The 16967-nt window shown below is 36.1% G+C and overlaps 1 protein-coding gene across 1 annotated transcript; it reads left to right on the forward strand.

Moving 5' to 3' along the window:
* The first annotated feature begins 10361 nt into the window (after positions 1-10361).
* LOC137738414 (protein IQ-DOMAIN 19-like) lies at positions 10362-12671 on the forward strand. The gene is made up of 4 exons (XM_068478051.1): positions 10362-10823; positions 11006-11242; positions 11450-12148; positions 12240-12671. The coding sequence occupies exons 1-4, from the start codon at positions 10362-10364 to the stop codon at positions 12255-12257; spliced, it is 1416 nt and encodes a 471-aa protein (XP_068334152.1). The 3' UTR covers positions 12258-12671.
* Positions 12672-16967: the final 4296 nt, after the last annotated feature.

Genomic DNA, 16967 nt, shown 5'->3' on the forward strand with positions numbered 1-16967 from the left:
TACATTTACCACACATGTAGAGTTACAATATGCTTTGGTACAATGATCCAAGAATGTGATCTGCGGAGTGGATTCCCTTTGGTATCCCTGAAATTTAAGAGCAACGAACAGGGGTCCTACAGTAAGGGCAATCCGGATGGACGTGAAGCCATGGAAGAAGGCAATTGGAGTGGAACTTGTGGGCACAGCTAAGATCAACGGCCTGTTTTTCTGCCTCAAAATCTTCCAAACAAATACCACAAGCCTCTCTTTCTCCTTCCTTTTGATTTCCAATTCTGCTGACCCTCAGAGAGAAGAAGCCCCGTGAACCCCCCAACAGTTTTGAATTTGAACTTGCAGTACCCTTTCTACTACTATGATAAATTGGTTATATGTTCAATAAAAAAAAGTGGTAAATTATTAATTACAGAGAATTAAAAAAAGGAAGGAAAACAATTTTCATGTACTCATTTTCTCATTTTGCACTCCTTTTTTTTATTTTCCCTTCAATTATATCTTATAAAGTTTTCAATTATATCTTATAAAGTTTATAAATAAACATGAGTGTATATTAAGAGAAAATACGCGTCATTTATAAAAGAAAAGAGAAAAAACATGTGTTTTACGCTCTCTTGTGTCTTTTTGCGCTTGCCTAACTTTTTCAGTGAGAATTGAATTGAATAAAACAAAAGAGAATTAAAAAACATGAACAATATAATAAGTGCAAAAGAAGAAAAACAAGCGTGGAAATCGTGCGAAAAATAAGAAGGGGGAGAACCTTGAGGAGGGTTTGCGATAACCAAGCTTTTTCTCTAACCTCCTGCGAGCGTTATGAGCTGCATCATCCAAATCTATGGAGCTCACTTGATTCACCGATGGCTCCAGCCATTCTCTCGGAGGTGGTTCTCTGTCATTAGCATAAGCTTCGTGACGTTGGGTCCGTTTTCTTCTTCTAGGAGGAAGATCTACCCCAGGGAACCTCCCAAGCCCTGCCATTTTTATCAATTATTTTTGTGAACAGAATATGAAAAACACACCACAGGGGGTCAATCTAATTTGGGCACGTCAGGGGGACTGGGTGTGCATGTTATAACATGGAAAGAAAGTGAGAGGAGGTTTCCTGGAAGCTGTGCTACATATGCAGGCAGAGACACATGTCAAGCAGATGACCTTCCGCTTGGTTATGAGTTTCTGGCCATGTTAATTGAACGAGGATCATCTCTGAATCATCTTTGTGAGTTATATCCGTTTATCGTACATCTTGCGATCATAAATCATTGTAATTTTTTTTATTTAAAATTGAATATAAACAGTACTTGACGAAAATTGACCGTACGATGTATGATAAACGAACGTGATTGGAGGATCCCTGAGATCCTCACAAAACAGATCCGAAGAGGATCCTCATTCATGTTAATTAGGCATAATGGATTTGGAGTCAGCCTATTGGTTGATACAAGCCATGAGTTGTGAGAAATCAAGATGTTGGATATATAAAGATAAATACTTTGATCATTCTACAAGTCCTTGCAGAGTTAACCTTTTTTTTTTTAATATATGAATAGCTAAATTTTGTGTTGAAGTTCTTTTATCCTCTCTGGAATTATATATTTATGTAATATAAGCAATATTCTTACTTTACACGTACATCAAAAGGTCAAAAAAAATTTACGTACAGAAATTAAAGATATGTGCGCAGTGTTTAGGTAATAAAGGTGAGATTGGAGGAAATTGTTGAAGTTGGTTGATGTGGAATTCACTAATGGTGAATGCAGTGTAGGGTTGTTTTTCAGATGGAACAGATGGGAAGTAACATTTTCAATTCGTTCCAAGATTTTAGAATCGCTTCAAATTAAAATTTTCAAATGCTGAATTTTTTGCATCTTCAAAAATTTTGAAATTGGAGTATTCTAAAAAATTTCAAAACATATTTCATAAATTCGCATATTTTATAAGTTTTTTAATATTCTCTAATTTTGTCATCCATGCACTTTATTGTTCATTTTTAATATTTGGTGTATGCTTATGTATATATTCAATCATTTTTGTGGTATAGTTATTGATTACTTTGATTCTGACACTGAAAACTTAGGGTTTGTTTGGAAAAGTTTTGCAAAACGACTTCTAAGAATTATTTTTGTAAAATAAAAAAGAAAAATATAATTTTGTAATTATTTTTGTAAAATAAAAACGAAAAATATGATTTTGTATTTTATGATTTGAGAATGCATCAGGTAGTTTAATCCGTAAATGGTTTTTTAGAATGAAAACATTGAAAATGAATCTAAAATGTAAATATATATATATATATACACACATACATACATACATATATCTATATATATATATATATATATATATATATATAAATTCATTTTCCCTTGTAATCGTGCCAATGGTAGTAGGGATGGTGGTTGAGATGAGATTGGTGTTGGGAGCAATGGTGGTTGGACTGGTGGTAGTAGTGAGCGTAATGGGGTATGTGGAGATGGTGGTGACAATGTTGCGAGTAATGGGGTGGAGAATGTGGTGATGGTAGTGGCGGCGATGCTGGTAGTGGTGGTGGTGATGGCCATGGTGGTTGGGGCGATGACACTGTATTGTTATGGCAGCGGAGGTGTAGGTGGCGATGATCATGGTGAGACGGTGGCACTAGTGTCAATTGTGGCCATGGTGGTGTTACTGGTGGTGGCAGAGGTGTATGTGGCGGTGGTGTTGGTTGTTGCCATGTTGGGAAGGTAGAGCTCATGGTGACCATGGTGGCAAGAGTGATGGATAGTATGATGGTGTTGGTTATGGCGTAGGTGGTTGACCCTAAAAAAAAAATATATATATATATATATATATATATATATATATATAAAATATATGATTATGTGGAAAAATATATATCGATAAGGGGAAAAGATGAAAATGCTCCTAGTTGACTAAACGAAATTTTATGAGGACGTATTTCATCCTTATATATTTTATCGTTTTTCTTGACATATCTGAATAGAGGACGATTCCACGAGCGTGTAGGTGAAAACCATTTGTGAAACAGGGTTATAACAAGAAGTTATTAACCATTGAAGTCGAGGGTAAAATAGTCATTTTGTCATTAATTTGGAAGGCTCCAGAAAATCTGGAGCAATGGGGATGCCACATGAAAGGCAATGAAAGGGTGGAGAGGAGAAAGGGGGGGGGGGGGGAGAATCAGAGAAGAAGAAAAAAGAAAGGGAAAGGAGGGAGCAACAGATCCCTTTGATCCGAACCCTCCGACCCGACTCGGTCCTATCTTCTCCATCCGACCTCCGTTCGAGGTGGTTCCGGTGTTTATGAAAAGCTTTCATCGAGCCCAACATCCCTATGGTGTTAGATTTTAAATTTTCTAACCCAAACTTACAAATCAAAGCCACAAACCCACAGGTGATTTCGGCGGCTTTAACCTTTTTCCAGTGGCTCCGGTGAGCTTTACCGTCAATGACCACCACCAAAGGACTCCTCTCAACCCCAGGAGCAAGGCCCAAGCCTTGGATGAGATGGCGGAGTTTGTTTTGGTGGTGAATCAACAACTACCTAAATCGAGGGTTCCGGTGGTTCGAGGGGTTTTCCGGCCAAACTAGGCTTCGCCCCAAGTATAACTGTTCTTTCCCTTGTTATGTTCTACTAAAATTTGGTAATTTTTAGAGTTCGTCAGAATTTGGGGTTTCTGTTCCCCAGAAACCGCCACGCGCGGTGGCGCGTGGCCAGTGAGCCGACGCTACCATTTTATGCGTATTTCAATACTCTAATTATGTATTTGATATCCATTTGAGGTATTTCGATTATTAACACGAATGTTAGATATTTCGGTTAATTGAGTATTTTCAGAAATGGACTTAGAAATTGGAATTATGAACTACGAATGGCTTGATCCCTTCATTGGGTACGTAGGCAGTCTAACAACAAGGTTAGATGCAGCCATAATAATAAAATAACTGAGACTAATATCTTATTGAAATTTGGCTAAGAAAAGGAATTTGGGCCTATCTTAGTAATTGGCTTCCGAAGTAAAATGTTCGGGACGTTATAAAGTGGTATCAGAGCGAATGATCCTACTTCCCAATTTGTTATATTCATAGGTTCTTATTGATGCGAATTATGATATGCATTGTGGTTTCAATATTTCATAATTTTTATGAATAAAGTGGCATTCATGTGATATATGAATATGAGACGGTGGAGGTGGTGGTGACCATGGTGGCAGAGGTGATGATACTGGGGATATGATGATGGCGGCGATAATGGTGTGAGGTGGTAGTGTCAAAGATGATTGTGGTGGTGGTGATGATGGACAGATGATAGAGATGTTGTGGTGATGGTGGTGACAATGGTGACAGTAGTGGTGACATACATGATTTTATTTTTTTTACACTCTAACTTTGTTTTTATAATATATATTCTATTATTTATTATTTTGAAAACTTTTCTTGAAAAGCAGAGGAAACATCAATTTGATGTTCTCCAAAACTTAGGCTAAATATTGTTTTCTGTATTTTACGTTTTCTGAGTTTATTTTCACAAAACAACTAGTCAAACGCATTTTTCACCTGTTTTTGTTATTGAAAATAAAAAAATTGTTTAACAAAACGTTAACAAATGATAAACAATTTGTGTGAGGTAAATTAATTATGAAACTTTGATCAATGTACCTTATAGCTCGTATTGTTTGTTGACCATAATTCATTAACGGGCCCTTATATATACTGTTACACAATGACCCATAAGGTTTATTGTGGCCAAATTAAAAAGGTATTTGCCTTGGTTTCAAAGAATTGGGCCGTGCTCAGCCTATTCGATTATCCCAGACAAGCTTATCCAGTAAGAGAGCCCACAGTTTGGATTTTGGCTTGGAGTAGTATGAATTTCAAAAAACTATCGTTACATGCATATCTCAACTTTTTCCTCCATGAAATTTTTTATTTCCCGACAAATTGCAAATGTGAATTTGCTATGGTTTTGCACAAAAAATTTCTGAGATGGCCATCTTTATAGGCCAGTGCCAATGTATAGTCTTCTAGCTAGCCTAGGTGTGCCAAAATTAGCGAAGAATGCCCTAGCCCTGCCCTAACTTCGAATAAAAAACAATATACTGCCGTAGCTTTGGGCTCTTTTGGAAGGACCACAAACCTTAGTCATCGTATGTGCATGCATCCTTTTTTTTTTTTTTTTTTGTCTTCCACAAAATACTGTGTTACGAGAAAAGAGAGATAAAGAAGATTGCATGGCATGTCATCGGACATGCAAGTTTTTCTCTGAATTTAAGTAGAGTACACGTTACTAATTTCATGCACTGCTACTAAACTGAATCCGATCGGAAAAGGCCGTGGCTGATCCCTATTTTTGAAGTGATAGGGTTGTTGGCTGCCTCGTGAGTTAAACATTGGAAGAAAAACGATAAACATGCCACTAAAGAACAAAGCCGACACGATCCAAGATCATCGGTGATGCACAGAACAATGGAAGGTGCTGAGTTCACCTTGACAAAAACGTTTAAACACCTTGTTAATGTGTGGTCCCGGCCAATTTTTTTGGGTGAAGAAATGATGTATATTGATTGCAAAAAGGAGTACAACTAAGTGGGAGTAACTTACTTCGTGTCACAAGTAATTAGTCGAGTCATATTACACACATTACTCAAATTGCGACTGCCAAAGCAACTTAATCCTTTCACCCCGCTCAAAGTAATTAGAAGGAGCCAAGGCCCCTATAGAATGGCCTTCATCCCCCTATGAACAGAAGCCAATAAAATCAAGTAATTATTAATTAGTAAGTTGGTTCCCCAATTAACTCAACCTCATGGCAGAGAATTTTTTTAAAGTAATTTGCTGAAATTAATATCTCCTAAATTTTTTGAGGACAACGATATATTTTACATTAAGGAAAATGGAGAGTTTGGCTAAGCCATACAATGGGCAACCTAATTTTGGTATCGAACTCGTGGATTTTTGGTATCGAATTCGCCATCCACGAGATCTGAACCTACGATCTCTCACTTAGGCCATCTCCAACCGAAGGGTCTAGAGGGTCGAAAAACGCCCGAAAACAGTCTCCAACCGAGGGCTAGGCCAGAAGGCCATGGCCCTGACGGAATCTAAAATAGCCAACCCGCTGGCTAGCCTAATTTCATTTTTTTTTTTTGTTCTTTTACATTGCCCAACCCACTTTAGGGTTTAGGGCTTAGTTTTTTTTATGGTCTCAGCCCACTTTTTGTTTCTATGCCCAACAACCTTTTTTTATTTTTATTTTTTTCTAATTTTTTCGTACATCATTTGTCACATATTTTTCACTATTCCATACTATCTTACCTCATTTTATTTCAATTCTTCACATTCCATACTATAGCCCTTTGACTCTCGATTGAAGATGGTAAGGATTATGAGCCTGCACTGTTCATTAAAATATTAATTTCTTAGAGGGTCAGAGGGCTAAATCAAGTCATTTGGCTAGCCTTTGGTTGGAGATGGTCTTACAAGTGAAGAAGAATACTATCATACCGTAATGCTGAGTGACAATATCTCCTAAATTTGTAGTGTTGAGTAGCAATATCTCCTAAATTTGTAATGTTGAGTGGCAATATCTCCTAAATTTATTAAGAGGCATGTGCACACCACATGAGCGTATATGGTACTTAGCAAGACATCAACCCCATTTGCTACCAAATTGTCTCATAGCAGACCGAGAAAATGTGTCATCAATATGCTAAAAGTACACTTAACTATTAATTAAGTTTTCAACTTCATTTGGAGGGGTTTGATTAAGAAATTAATTATCAAATGGTCTTTTCTCTTTGTGCATGCAGTGATATCTTTTAGCTGCATCGAACCTCAGGAAACGACCAAAATGAGCAATTAGGTTCATTGCTAGATGAAGGAACCAAAGCCTTAAGCATGTGCACAAAAGAAGCACAAGCACGTGCAAACAAAAAAGAGAAAAGTGATCTAATCTTTATTCTACAAAAGCATGATCACATTTCACATGCATGGTTAACCTATTATTACATCCAGCTAGCTGACAGTAAATGAGCCTTTTTTTTACGTCATATATTTTTTACACTAAGAAGATGGGATATTTGGCTAAGCTACACAATGAACAATCTAATTTGATATCGAATTCGTCATCTACGAGATTCGACATTAAATGAGCCTTTTAATATGGAACAAATTTTAAAAATATTATCAGCCATTTAATATCGAGAAACTTTTATAGTTACAAAAATATGGATTTGGATCTCATCCGGATTCTCTTTGTGAGGATTCTAGAAATCCTTACATCCTATATGTTCATCGTTCATCATACATAGTACATCATGTAGCCAAAAATCATTTTGAATTTTTTTATTGAAAATTAAGCACAAACAATACCAAACAAAAATTGAATGCACGAGTAATATAAAGATCCTAGGATCCTCACAAAGATAGTTCAAAGAGAATCCTCATCCCCAAATGTAAGTCGTAGCTACCATGTGATGTTTCACGAGCTATGTGTTATATTAAAAGTAAACATCATTTTTAATATGTCTTCTAAAGTATTATAATTTAAGTACAACAATACCGCTAAATATCGTGTATTTCGGATGCACCGAATGGTTGGTCCTTAACTTGCCATAACTAAAATTATTATTATTATTACCATGAATTACAGAATGTTTTTAGGGATATGTATTTCTACTCTCTCCACATGAAGGGTTGGGGTTGAAAAACTAAAAACATAGAAATCAATACTGGCCCCCATCTAATAGATCTTCTGAATCAAAACTTAGATATATTAAAATCGAAATTGCTAAAAGAAAAAATGGAATACATTATTATATAATGTTCATACATACCTCACTCCAATAATATCCCTTTCAAATGTATTTATTGTCATCTTCCATGAGGTTGTAATTGGTCTGCACCGATGACACTGAATTATGTACCACTGATTTGGATGGAAAAGCTTTTCTTTTATATAATTTTTCTGAATCATAACAAATTTCCAATTCAGGAGCAATCATGGAGCATCCTACATATGATTTATTTTTTGTCTGAAATTATAGTTTAATTGAAATTCGATCCCTTTCTGATGATGTATTCTAATTAATGTTTTTATGATTTTGGAAGGATCATGGAATGCTGTTTCCATGAAGCAAACACATAGTCAAAGGAATCATATAATCAAACACATACCATGTGCACTGCCAACTAATTCATTTATTGTTTAGTGAAAATAAAACTATTTGATTTATAAGTATAGATACATATATATAGAGTAGAATAATAATACAGTTTACTCATGCTTCAACTATCCATGATTAGTAATAAGTTGGGAACAAAACACTTTCATGTACGAACCATCAACTCCTCAAGAAGCTGGACTATCCCTCTTTCTGTTTGATGATTTTAATTACTTACTTGGATATATTTTAGTTTTGACTGCAAACTTGATATATAGTTCCATTAGCATTTATTTTAAGGTCAGTTGCTTTATTAAAAATGGAGAATGCAACTCATTCAGTTACGAATATTGGTTGGTACGCATATTCCAGGCAAGGATGTATATGTTTATTCATATTTATTATTCACAAGTGGATATATATACGTGTGTGTGTGTGTATATATATTACACATCTTGGTTATATTGTTCATTGTTATAGATATCTCATTACATATTGTCAACCGGTAATTGAATACGATTAGAAGAAATAACAATGGTACAACTTTGTAATATTGGATTTGGAAAATGCACGTTCGAGGAAATGAAACAGTAAAAACTTGTAATTGGCTAAATGACTAAAAAAAGTAGTAAGCTTATTAGGTCTAAACCGTCAAACTGCTCAACAGTAGTTTGGTTTCCCTTCTTCCGGACCCCTCTGAGGCCCCTGCTATCAGGAATATGCATGGGCTGGCATATATAACATGGAAAGATGCCATGATACATGTAATCGTGATTCACTTTAACCTAACCCTTCTCGCACATTCTCTTTCACTAATCTGAGACCCTACAATACACTCTCAGGATATATATGAAGCGTAAAGGCTGTAGGACCATACTTGGTGGATGGTTTTGGAATCAAATATAACCATCACTGTCACAGATTCGCAGCTCCACTTTCACTTGGGATCGACCAAAAGAAAAACGTAGTAAAAACTCCAACTCCAACTCCAACAGCTTGGATTTTGCATGAGCACGTGAAGAACCAGAGCCTCCTTAACTCACAATACTTATTATACAGGGTGCTTTTATAAAAAATGAATATAAAAAAAATTGAGTTCAAAAAGATCTTTGGTAAACACTTAAAAACAGCTTATTTTCACAGTTTTGGATAAAAAAAAAGCTGAAAACATGAAGCAGCAAAAATGAGCTTACTCTCACAATACAGCATAAACAGTTTTTTTTTCAAAGCACAGCAATACCAAATCATCCCTTAATACGTGGAACCCACATCCCCCATAAGGCCCTATCAAATTTATTTACAAAATCCGAAACCCACTCATGGACCCCCAGGGCCCCAGTGGGCAAATCCTCCATCCGTTAACAAAACAAATGAGTATCTTACAAGGATGCTGCCTGTGCTTGACCTTATAATTTCACATGGTTTCTCTGATCCCATTCTATATATATTATTACCTTGAATATACATAATACATTATATATGGGAAGAGATTTACATAACTTTTCCTTGTTATATATATGAAGGGTTTACTTTTTATTTTTAAATTGAATAAATTAAAGAAGAATATATATAAATGGTTAATGGCGTAGATAAATATAGCGTGCATATATTATTTAACTATATTATATGTAAAAGAAAAACTAATAAGACCACAACTATTAGTTGTATAATATAGAGTGGATCAAATATTTACGAGTGAGTATTGATCATGTGGATAAAAAGGCATATCAATATCAATAGTTAATGAAGTTATAAGTCATAGATAAATTGCTTGCCCGTCTTATTTTGTGATATCAGTCAAAATTTCTTATGGTGATATCAAAATAAAATTTACCTCAAGGACAAAAAAGGATTAGTAGCTTATAATATATCAGAACTCAGAACTGAAATGCAATTAATCTCCGCTATTAGTATAATTCCATGTAGCTAATTGGGCAGCTTAATCCCAAGCAGTCTAAAAAAATAAAAGTTGATACAAGAAAAATGTCACTCTCCAGGAAGTTACATTTGAAAAGGAATAATGAAACATTAGACCAGGCTGTTAAAGAAGATTAGCAATTAACTGGTGTCTTCTAACTACAAAGTTGAAAGCTACATATCAAAGAAGAGATCTATCTGATCTGCCTATAATTTGTCATCTGTTGCTTTCTTCTTTATACGTTGTTGGTCAATCAATGGCAGCTTAGAAGAACAAGTGCTAACAAAGATGGGGAAGACAGGCAAATGGCTTAAAAGCATTTTGAAAGGGAAGAAAGGCAAGGAAAAAGACCCCACAAATCAGAATTGTTCTGTTGCAAGTCATGAAAATCCCACCACTCCAATCTCCAATTCTTCACAGACAACGCCGAAAGAGAAGAAGAGATGGAGTTTTCGAAGATCATCAGCCACAGCAGCATCAGCAGCTGGTCCGAAGGACTCCAATTGTGCAGATGCAGTGCCCACCACACCACCACCAATGCACATGACCACATTGGAGTCTGAGAATTATGAGCAGAAAAAGCACGCCATGGCTATGGCGGCAGCTACGGCCGCGGTTGCTGATGCGGCTGTGGCTGCTGCGCAAGCCACAGCTGCTGTGATGCGGCTAACGGCAGCTGCCAACGAGAAGGCCGGTGCAAGTGAAGAAGCAGCTGCAATAAAAATTCAATCCGTCTTCCGTTCATATTTGGTATGCAACTGTTGAATTCCCCTATTGGTGTTGAGAATTTAAATCCCATATTGCGGATTCTAGAATTCTTGGACTCTGCATTTATTTCCAACTGGTTTTGCTTTGGATGATCTGACTCTTTAATGTTATGTAAAACTGTCACAAAAATGAAATGAGTACTGTTGTATTGGCGTTTGTTGCAGGCAAGAAAAGCACTGTGTGCATTGAAAGGACTAGTGAAGTTGCAGGCACTGGTAAGGGGTCACCTGGTGAGAAAACAGGCCAAGGCTACTCTAAGGTGCATGCAGGCATTGGTGATGGCTCAGGTTCGAGCTCGGGCTCAGAGGATCCGGATGGTCGAAGACGAAAATATTGTCAATCCTAGGCATTCCACCCCCAGAAGATCTTTGCAGGAAAATCGGTCCAGGCATACGTATAACGTAAGTTCGATAATCCAGCTAAATTCTCTTTGTTTTGTTTTATTTTTACTGTTTTATGATACAACAGATAGAATCAGAACCTCGAGTGCAGGGATAAATGCTCTTAACCGACTGAGTTTTGTTTCGAATTATAGTATTGTTTCTCTTATTTATTGCATAAATTCTCAGTAGACCAATGTTGTGCATTGTGGTTGTGTGTAAATGTAGGAAATTGACAGAGGAATGGAAGAAAACATTAAGATTGTGGAGATGGATGTTGGTGAATCAAAGGGAATTTTAAAGAGCAGAAATAGCAGCTATTCAAATCACTCACTAACAGAAAGAACAGAACAACATAGATTTTCCACTCAGTATGCACCAAATCAAGCATACTCAAACCAAGAAACCTACCAGCAGGTCTCCCCGGCCCCATCAGTGCTGACTGATAGGAGCCCGGGAGCCTGCAGTGCACATTTTGAGAACTCTTTTGGCACAGCGCAAAGCAGCCCTCAGTGCTACTCTGCCATGTCCAAAATTGACCCCTCAAGAGCTCCATTCGCTTTCCCTAGGCCGGATTACGGAGAGCCCTTGCCCTATGACTACCCATTCTTCCCAAATTACATGGCCAACACACAATCTTCAAAGGCAAAAGCCCGGTCTCAGAGTGCACCGAAGCAAAGGCCTATTGATACAGTTGAGAGGCCTCCAAGCCGTCCGCGGAGGACGTCAATGGAGGGAAGGAACATCCCAAGGGCTATGAGGATGCAGAGGTCATCTTCCCATGTGAGTTCAACTGCTCAGAATTATCAGTACCCTTGGTATATGAAGCTGGATAGGTCCACAGTTTCACTCAAAGAAAGTGAGTGTGGCTCCAGCAGTACAGTGCTCACAAACACCAACTACTGCGGATCTCTTGTTGCATATGATGTGAGTATTGCTCAACCTAAAATCATATAGTACTTGATCAATCTTCAAATTTAATATCTAATCAGGTTTAAACATTTTTTGGGTTTTGCAGGCACATGGAAATAGGTAATAACAACTCATCCATTCCCAAAATGATGCTTTGCCCCAAAGCATAACAATGCACAGTGTAATTAGGAGAATGCAAACTCCAAAGGGGAATGAACAAACACACTGAAGAACTTCCTCTAGGTGGTGCACATGACACCTTTTTATTTATTATTCCTTTCTTTTATTTTCTTTCGATTCGTGCCTCATTACAAGGAGAAAATCTTGTATGTCGTCCAATATACACCTGGTGATAGGGTAGAATCTCTCCGTTGTAAGATTGTGTATTTTATTTTGTTCCTTTCTTGTCTTGTGTCCCATTTTGCATTTGATGTTTGTAGACACTGTGGCTAAATGTGTTGCTGAAGTTAAATGTTCAGAACTTAACAGCAGCAAAATCAGCAGCAAAATGTAATTGGATTGTAATCTGTCCATAGAGAAATTCAGTACGCATGATTTTCCTAGACCAAGTCTAACTCATTTGAAAATTCAATTGCATGCATCAATTCTATTAAGACGTCCGAGGAAATATATATGAATAAAAAAATTTAGCAGTGTAAAATTTGAGGGTTCAATTAAAATACTATATTCGCTCGTATAGTTTATAACAATTAAATAACTAACCAGTTTTCGTTTTGATTAATTTTTTACAAAAATAAATTTCATAATTTGGAAAATAAACTTACATTGCAAGATATGAAAGAAATTGAAAAAGAGAAAAATTATAAGGTCATCTCCAATGAAGAGCTGAGAGCAAGTCCACCAGGAATGGATTGCTCGGCACCCAGCACCCAAAATAGGCTGGCCCCAGCCAAATCACTCCAACCCAGCCTAATAGGCTGGCACCCAGCCTAAGCCAGGCAAGAGACCGGCCCAGAATCGATAGACCCAATAGCCAGACCATCTAACGTTAGTCGGGCCATCCACGTTATCGATGTCAACGCTAGCTCTTCCCATAACCTTCAACCTCCCGCCAGAGGACTCAAACACCTCGCGGGTGACCTTGGTCCCGCTACGCACAATCAATGAGTCGTAGAGCGAGATCTTGGTGCAGAGCTCCTCGGGGCTGAGGTTGATTTCGGGTTCTCCAAGCTTCTTTGAGACGAGGACGGTGGGCTTGGCGTCTAGGTTCGCAGCAGACAGCACCATGACTAGCCGCAGAGGAGCCTGACAGTGCAAGGCGGGAGTTACTAAGAAAGTAGAGAGGGAGGGTTTGGAGGTGAGAGAGAGAGCGGGGTTTCGGAAAAATTGGGAGCGGATTTGGGACGGCGATGGTGGTGTTATTGTATGTGTAGGTGTGTGTGGGTGTAATTTATAATAATATTTTATACAAATATCAAAAATTAATAATATTTTTTTATAAAGTCAGAAATTAAATATAATTTTTTAATTATTTTATAATAAAAATAATAATATTTTAATAAAATTGACTAGGCTATTTTTTGTTAGGGGTGGATATACATTTAATCTATTACTGTTTATTGAGGTCTATCACTGTTCACTGAATAAATTAAATAAACTGAATATTTACACATTTTTTTAGATGTGAACTTGCTCTGGAAGCTCAATATAGTCCACTTTTGTCAAAAACTCATCTCCAGTTGTGAGCTAAATGAAATCTTGAAAAGAGATTCCCAAGCTAAAGGTTTGCTAAGCAAGTCAAATGTAGCCCACTTTGAAGCCTCAGTCGGACCCCCATTGTTTATGAGGCCCATGCATGTCAGCTACTGATATAAGGGCTGCAATGAGTAGGTGTGGCGCAACCTATCATAAAATAATGAATCGTCATATCTGAACCGCTGATTTAGAGAAGTTATGACAGCTAACGTCAGCGAGCAGTTAGAAAATATTTTTAAATGTTCTTAAAAAGCTGTTGTTTGATGTTTTAAAGTTTAAACAAAAAAAAAAACCCCATATATATATATATATGTAAATACCTAGCTCTTCAAACTAACTACACACATTATTAGACCATCTCCAAAAAAATAAAAAAATTATACTATATAGGTGTAAATAACAGTTTAATTAATATAAATAATATATAATAGTTTATTTGTAAGTGATGTACCATAATATTTTTTAATATGCTAAAAAGAGAAAATATAGCCCATGCATCATTGAAGATGAAAAATTATAATTAAACTAATTATTTAAAAATTATAATTTTTAGTATGCTATAAATAGAGGTTAAATTTAGGACAACTATTAGAGATGACCTAAAGTGAAGACTTGGATAAGAAAGGAATAATAAGGTGGTGTCAACCTGGACTAATGGTGACCCATACTTCAATTATTTTATTTTTTTTGTTGATAAAACTATATGACACGTTGTTCCCTTCATTAATCGCTCTCGTCTCTATTCATGAGAATATGAGACAAGTATATGGTAATATTACATGACTTGTCGAATATCTCACAAGTCGTGAAAGCAACCGGATCCCTTTTTTTTTATATAAAATTTAAATTTTTTCATTTTTAATTAAAAAAATATAACTAAATCGTATTATTAAGCGGCAGAGCAAATTGTAATTCATCTTTTTCTTCCCTTTGCTATGGTTTTACTTGAAAGATGGAATGCCTATTTCCTTAAACAAGCCCTTCTCTTTCTAACTCTATCGCCCATTATACATGTCTCATACTTTTCTTTCTTTTATTCCTCTTTATAAGTCAACAAAGGTTAACTTCGATAAATTATTATTCATGATTATAAAAGCGTGACATGTCGATGTGATGCTACATGTCCATTAAATTATAACGCACATATAATTATTATGTTCAAGTTCTAAATAATCAACCTCACATACATGCTAGTATTATAATTTAAATAATCAACCACACATACATTCTCGTATATATAGCCTCGTTTCATTAGTCATCTGATGACAGGGTTTCATGGTCACTCACATTTGAATTTGATATCAAAGGCTGCGATTAAAATATTATAGGCACATTCATTTATGTCCACCTTTGGTATCAAATCTAAAAATGAGCGACCATGCATTTTTTTCATCACCTAGTGACTAGAGAAATCTTTTTTAGTACACAATTCTTTTTCTATCAAATGGTCGAACGTGGCTTCAATGCTACATGTGTTTTAACCGTTAGATTTGATTTTCACAGATGTTTAGATCTTATATTTTCGATCTCGGCCACGCATTCGTCTATTATTCAATGCCACATTACTGAAGAAATTTCTCAAATTGTCATATATTTTTACATAAGAAGTGCAAGGGTACAAAAGTTGTTTTACTTGAGATGGGCATCCTCATTGTTTTTTGCTTGCTACCTTTTCTTTTTGGAACATTTGTGTTCTTGTTTGGCCTTTGCCTTTCCACAGTTGAATTGATGTAGTGGATAACAGACAGCTTGGACAATGCTATGCTTCATGTGCCCTGGTTTGTAACTGGATCAGACTTGCTTTTGGGTTGTAATGGGCCTTCAATTAATTTGCTCATAATTTTACGTGTGGTATAGGAGAAAATTTCACATTCTCATGAATTAGAGTAGAACATCGTTTAGGTCATCTCCAACCGAAGGGTCCAAAGGGTCAGATGGCTGAAAATAACCTAAAAATCGTCTCCAACCGAGGGCTAAGTCAAAGGGCTCGTGGGCCCCACGAAATCTGAATGGGCCAAAGGGCTGGCTGTATGCAGCCAGCCCGGTGTTGGCCAGAAATTCATAAAATCATGTTGGATATAACCGACAAGAATGCTTAAACAAAAATTTGAATCCAACGGCTAGCTGACTAGTCGTTGTATTCAAATTTTTTTTTAGTTTCTTGGGCCAATTTTTTTTTTTTTTTTAAATTCTTAAAAATTCTAATTTTTTTTCCCTATAAATACCTAAACCATTCATTAAATTTAAGTTCTAATTTCTTTGGTTTTTTGGGCCAGTTACCGTTGTAGTTTTTAAATTTAAGTTGTTGTTGGATTTGAATTTAAGTTGTTGCAGTTTTTAAATTTAAATAATAAATTATGTTTGGCCCTTGGTTGGAGAAGGTTTTTTGTGACAGGGCTAAAACAAGCCCTATGGCCTTTTGGCCATCGGTTGGAGACGGAGACAAATACAACCATGTACTATTCATTAAAATATTAATATCTTAGAGGACCAGAGGGCTAAAACGAACCATCTGGCCAGCCCTCGGTTGGAGATGACCTTATATCAAAAAGCAAACAGTATAGAGTTGTTAATTTTTTTTGGGGCAATTTGTTTAGAGTCACAAAATATTTTATCATTAGAATTGAGTCAATCAATATTTTGTGCTTTAAGGAGAGGTCAATAAAGAGAAAATCTATTAAGTGGTATTGACTTTAGTTGTAGAGGAAAATAGTTTTTATTGACTTTAACCTTAAGAGTAGAATCGTAACTTTGTGCTGTAGTTTAGTGATATTTCTCTTAACTTGTTAGTGAGAAGTTTTAGAATTGATTCTCGCCAAAAGCAAATTCGAACCAAATTATTATAGCTAGCTCATTTTGAAGTTTAGTGTATCGAATGTATTAAAAAAAATTAAGAATAGAATTGTTTCAATTGAAATGAAATGAATATTGACCTTTGTCGATATGTAAACCTATTTATTAACTTAAATTCAACTTTCTAAATTTTCTTTCGAGCAACTGTGGGCTAGATAAATAACAGAACTTAATACAAAAGCAACTTTGGGCTAGATAATTAGCAAAAATTAATACAAATTTTTTGGTCCAAAAGCCTTTACTTGTTACAGCCCAATACTTGCTT

Source organism: Pyrus communis, chromosome 6 (genome assembly GCF_963583255.1).
Source record: "Pyrus communis chromosome 6, drPyrComm1.1, whole genome shotgun sequence".
Classification (NCBI taxonomy): Eukaryota; Viridiplantae; Streptophyta; class Magnoliopsida; order Rosales; family Rosaceae; genus Pyrus; species Pyrus communis.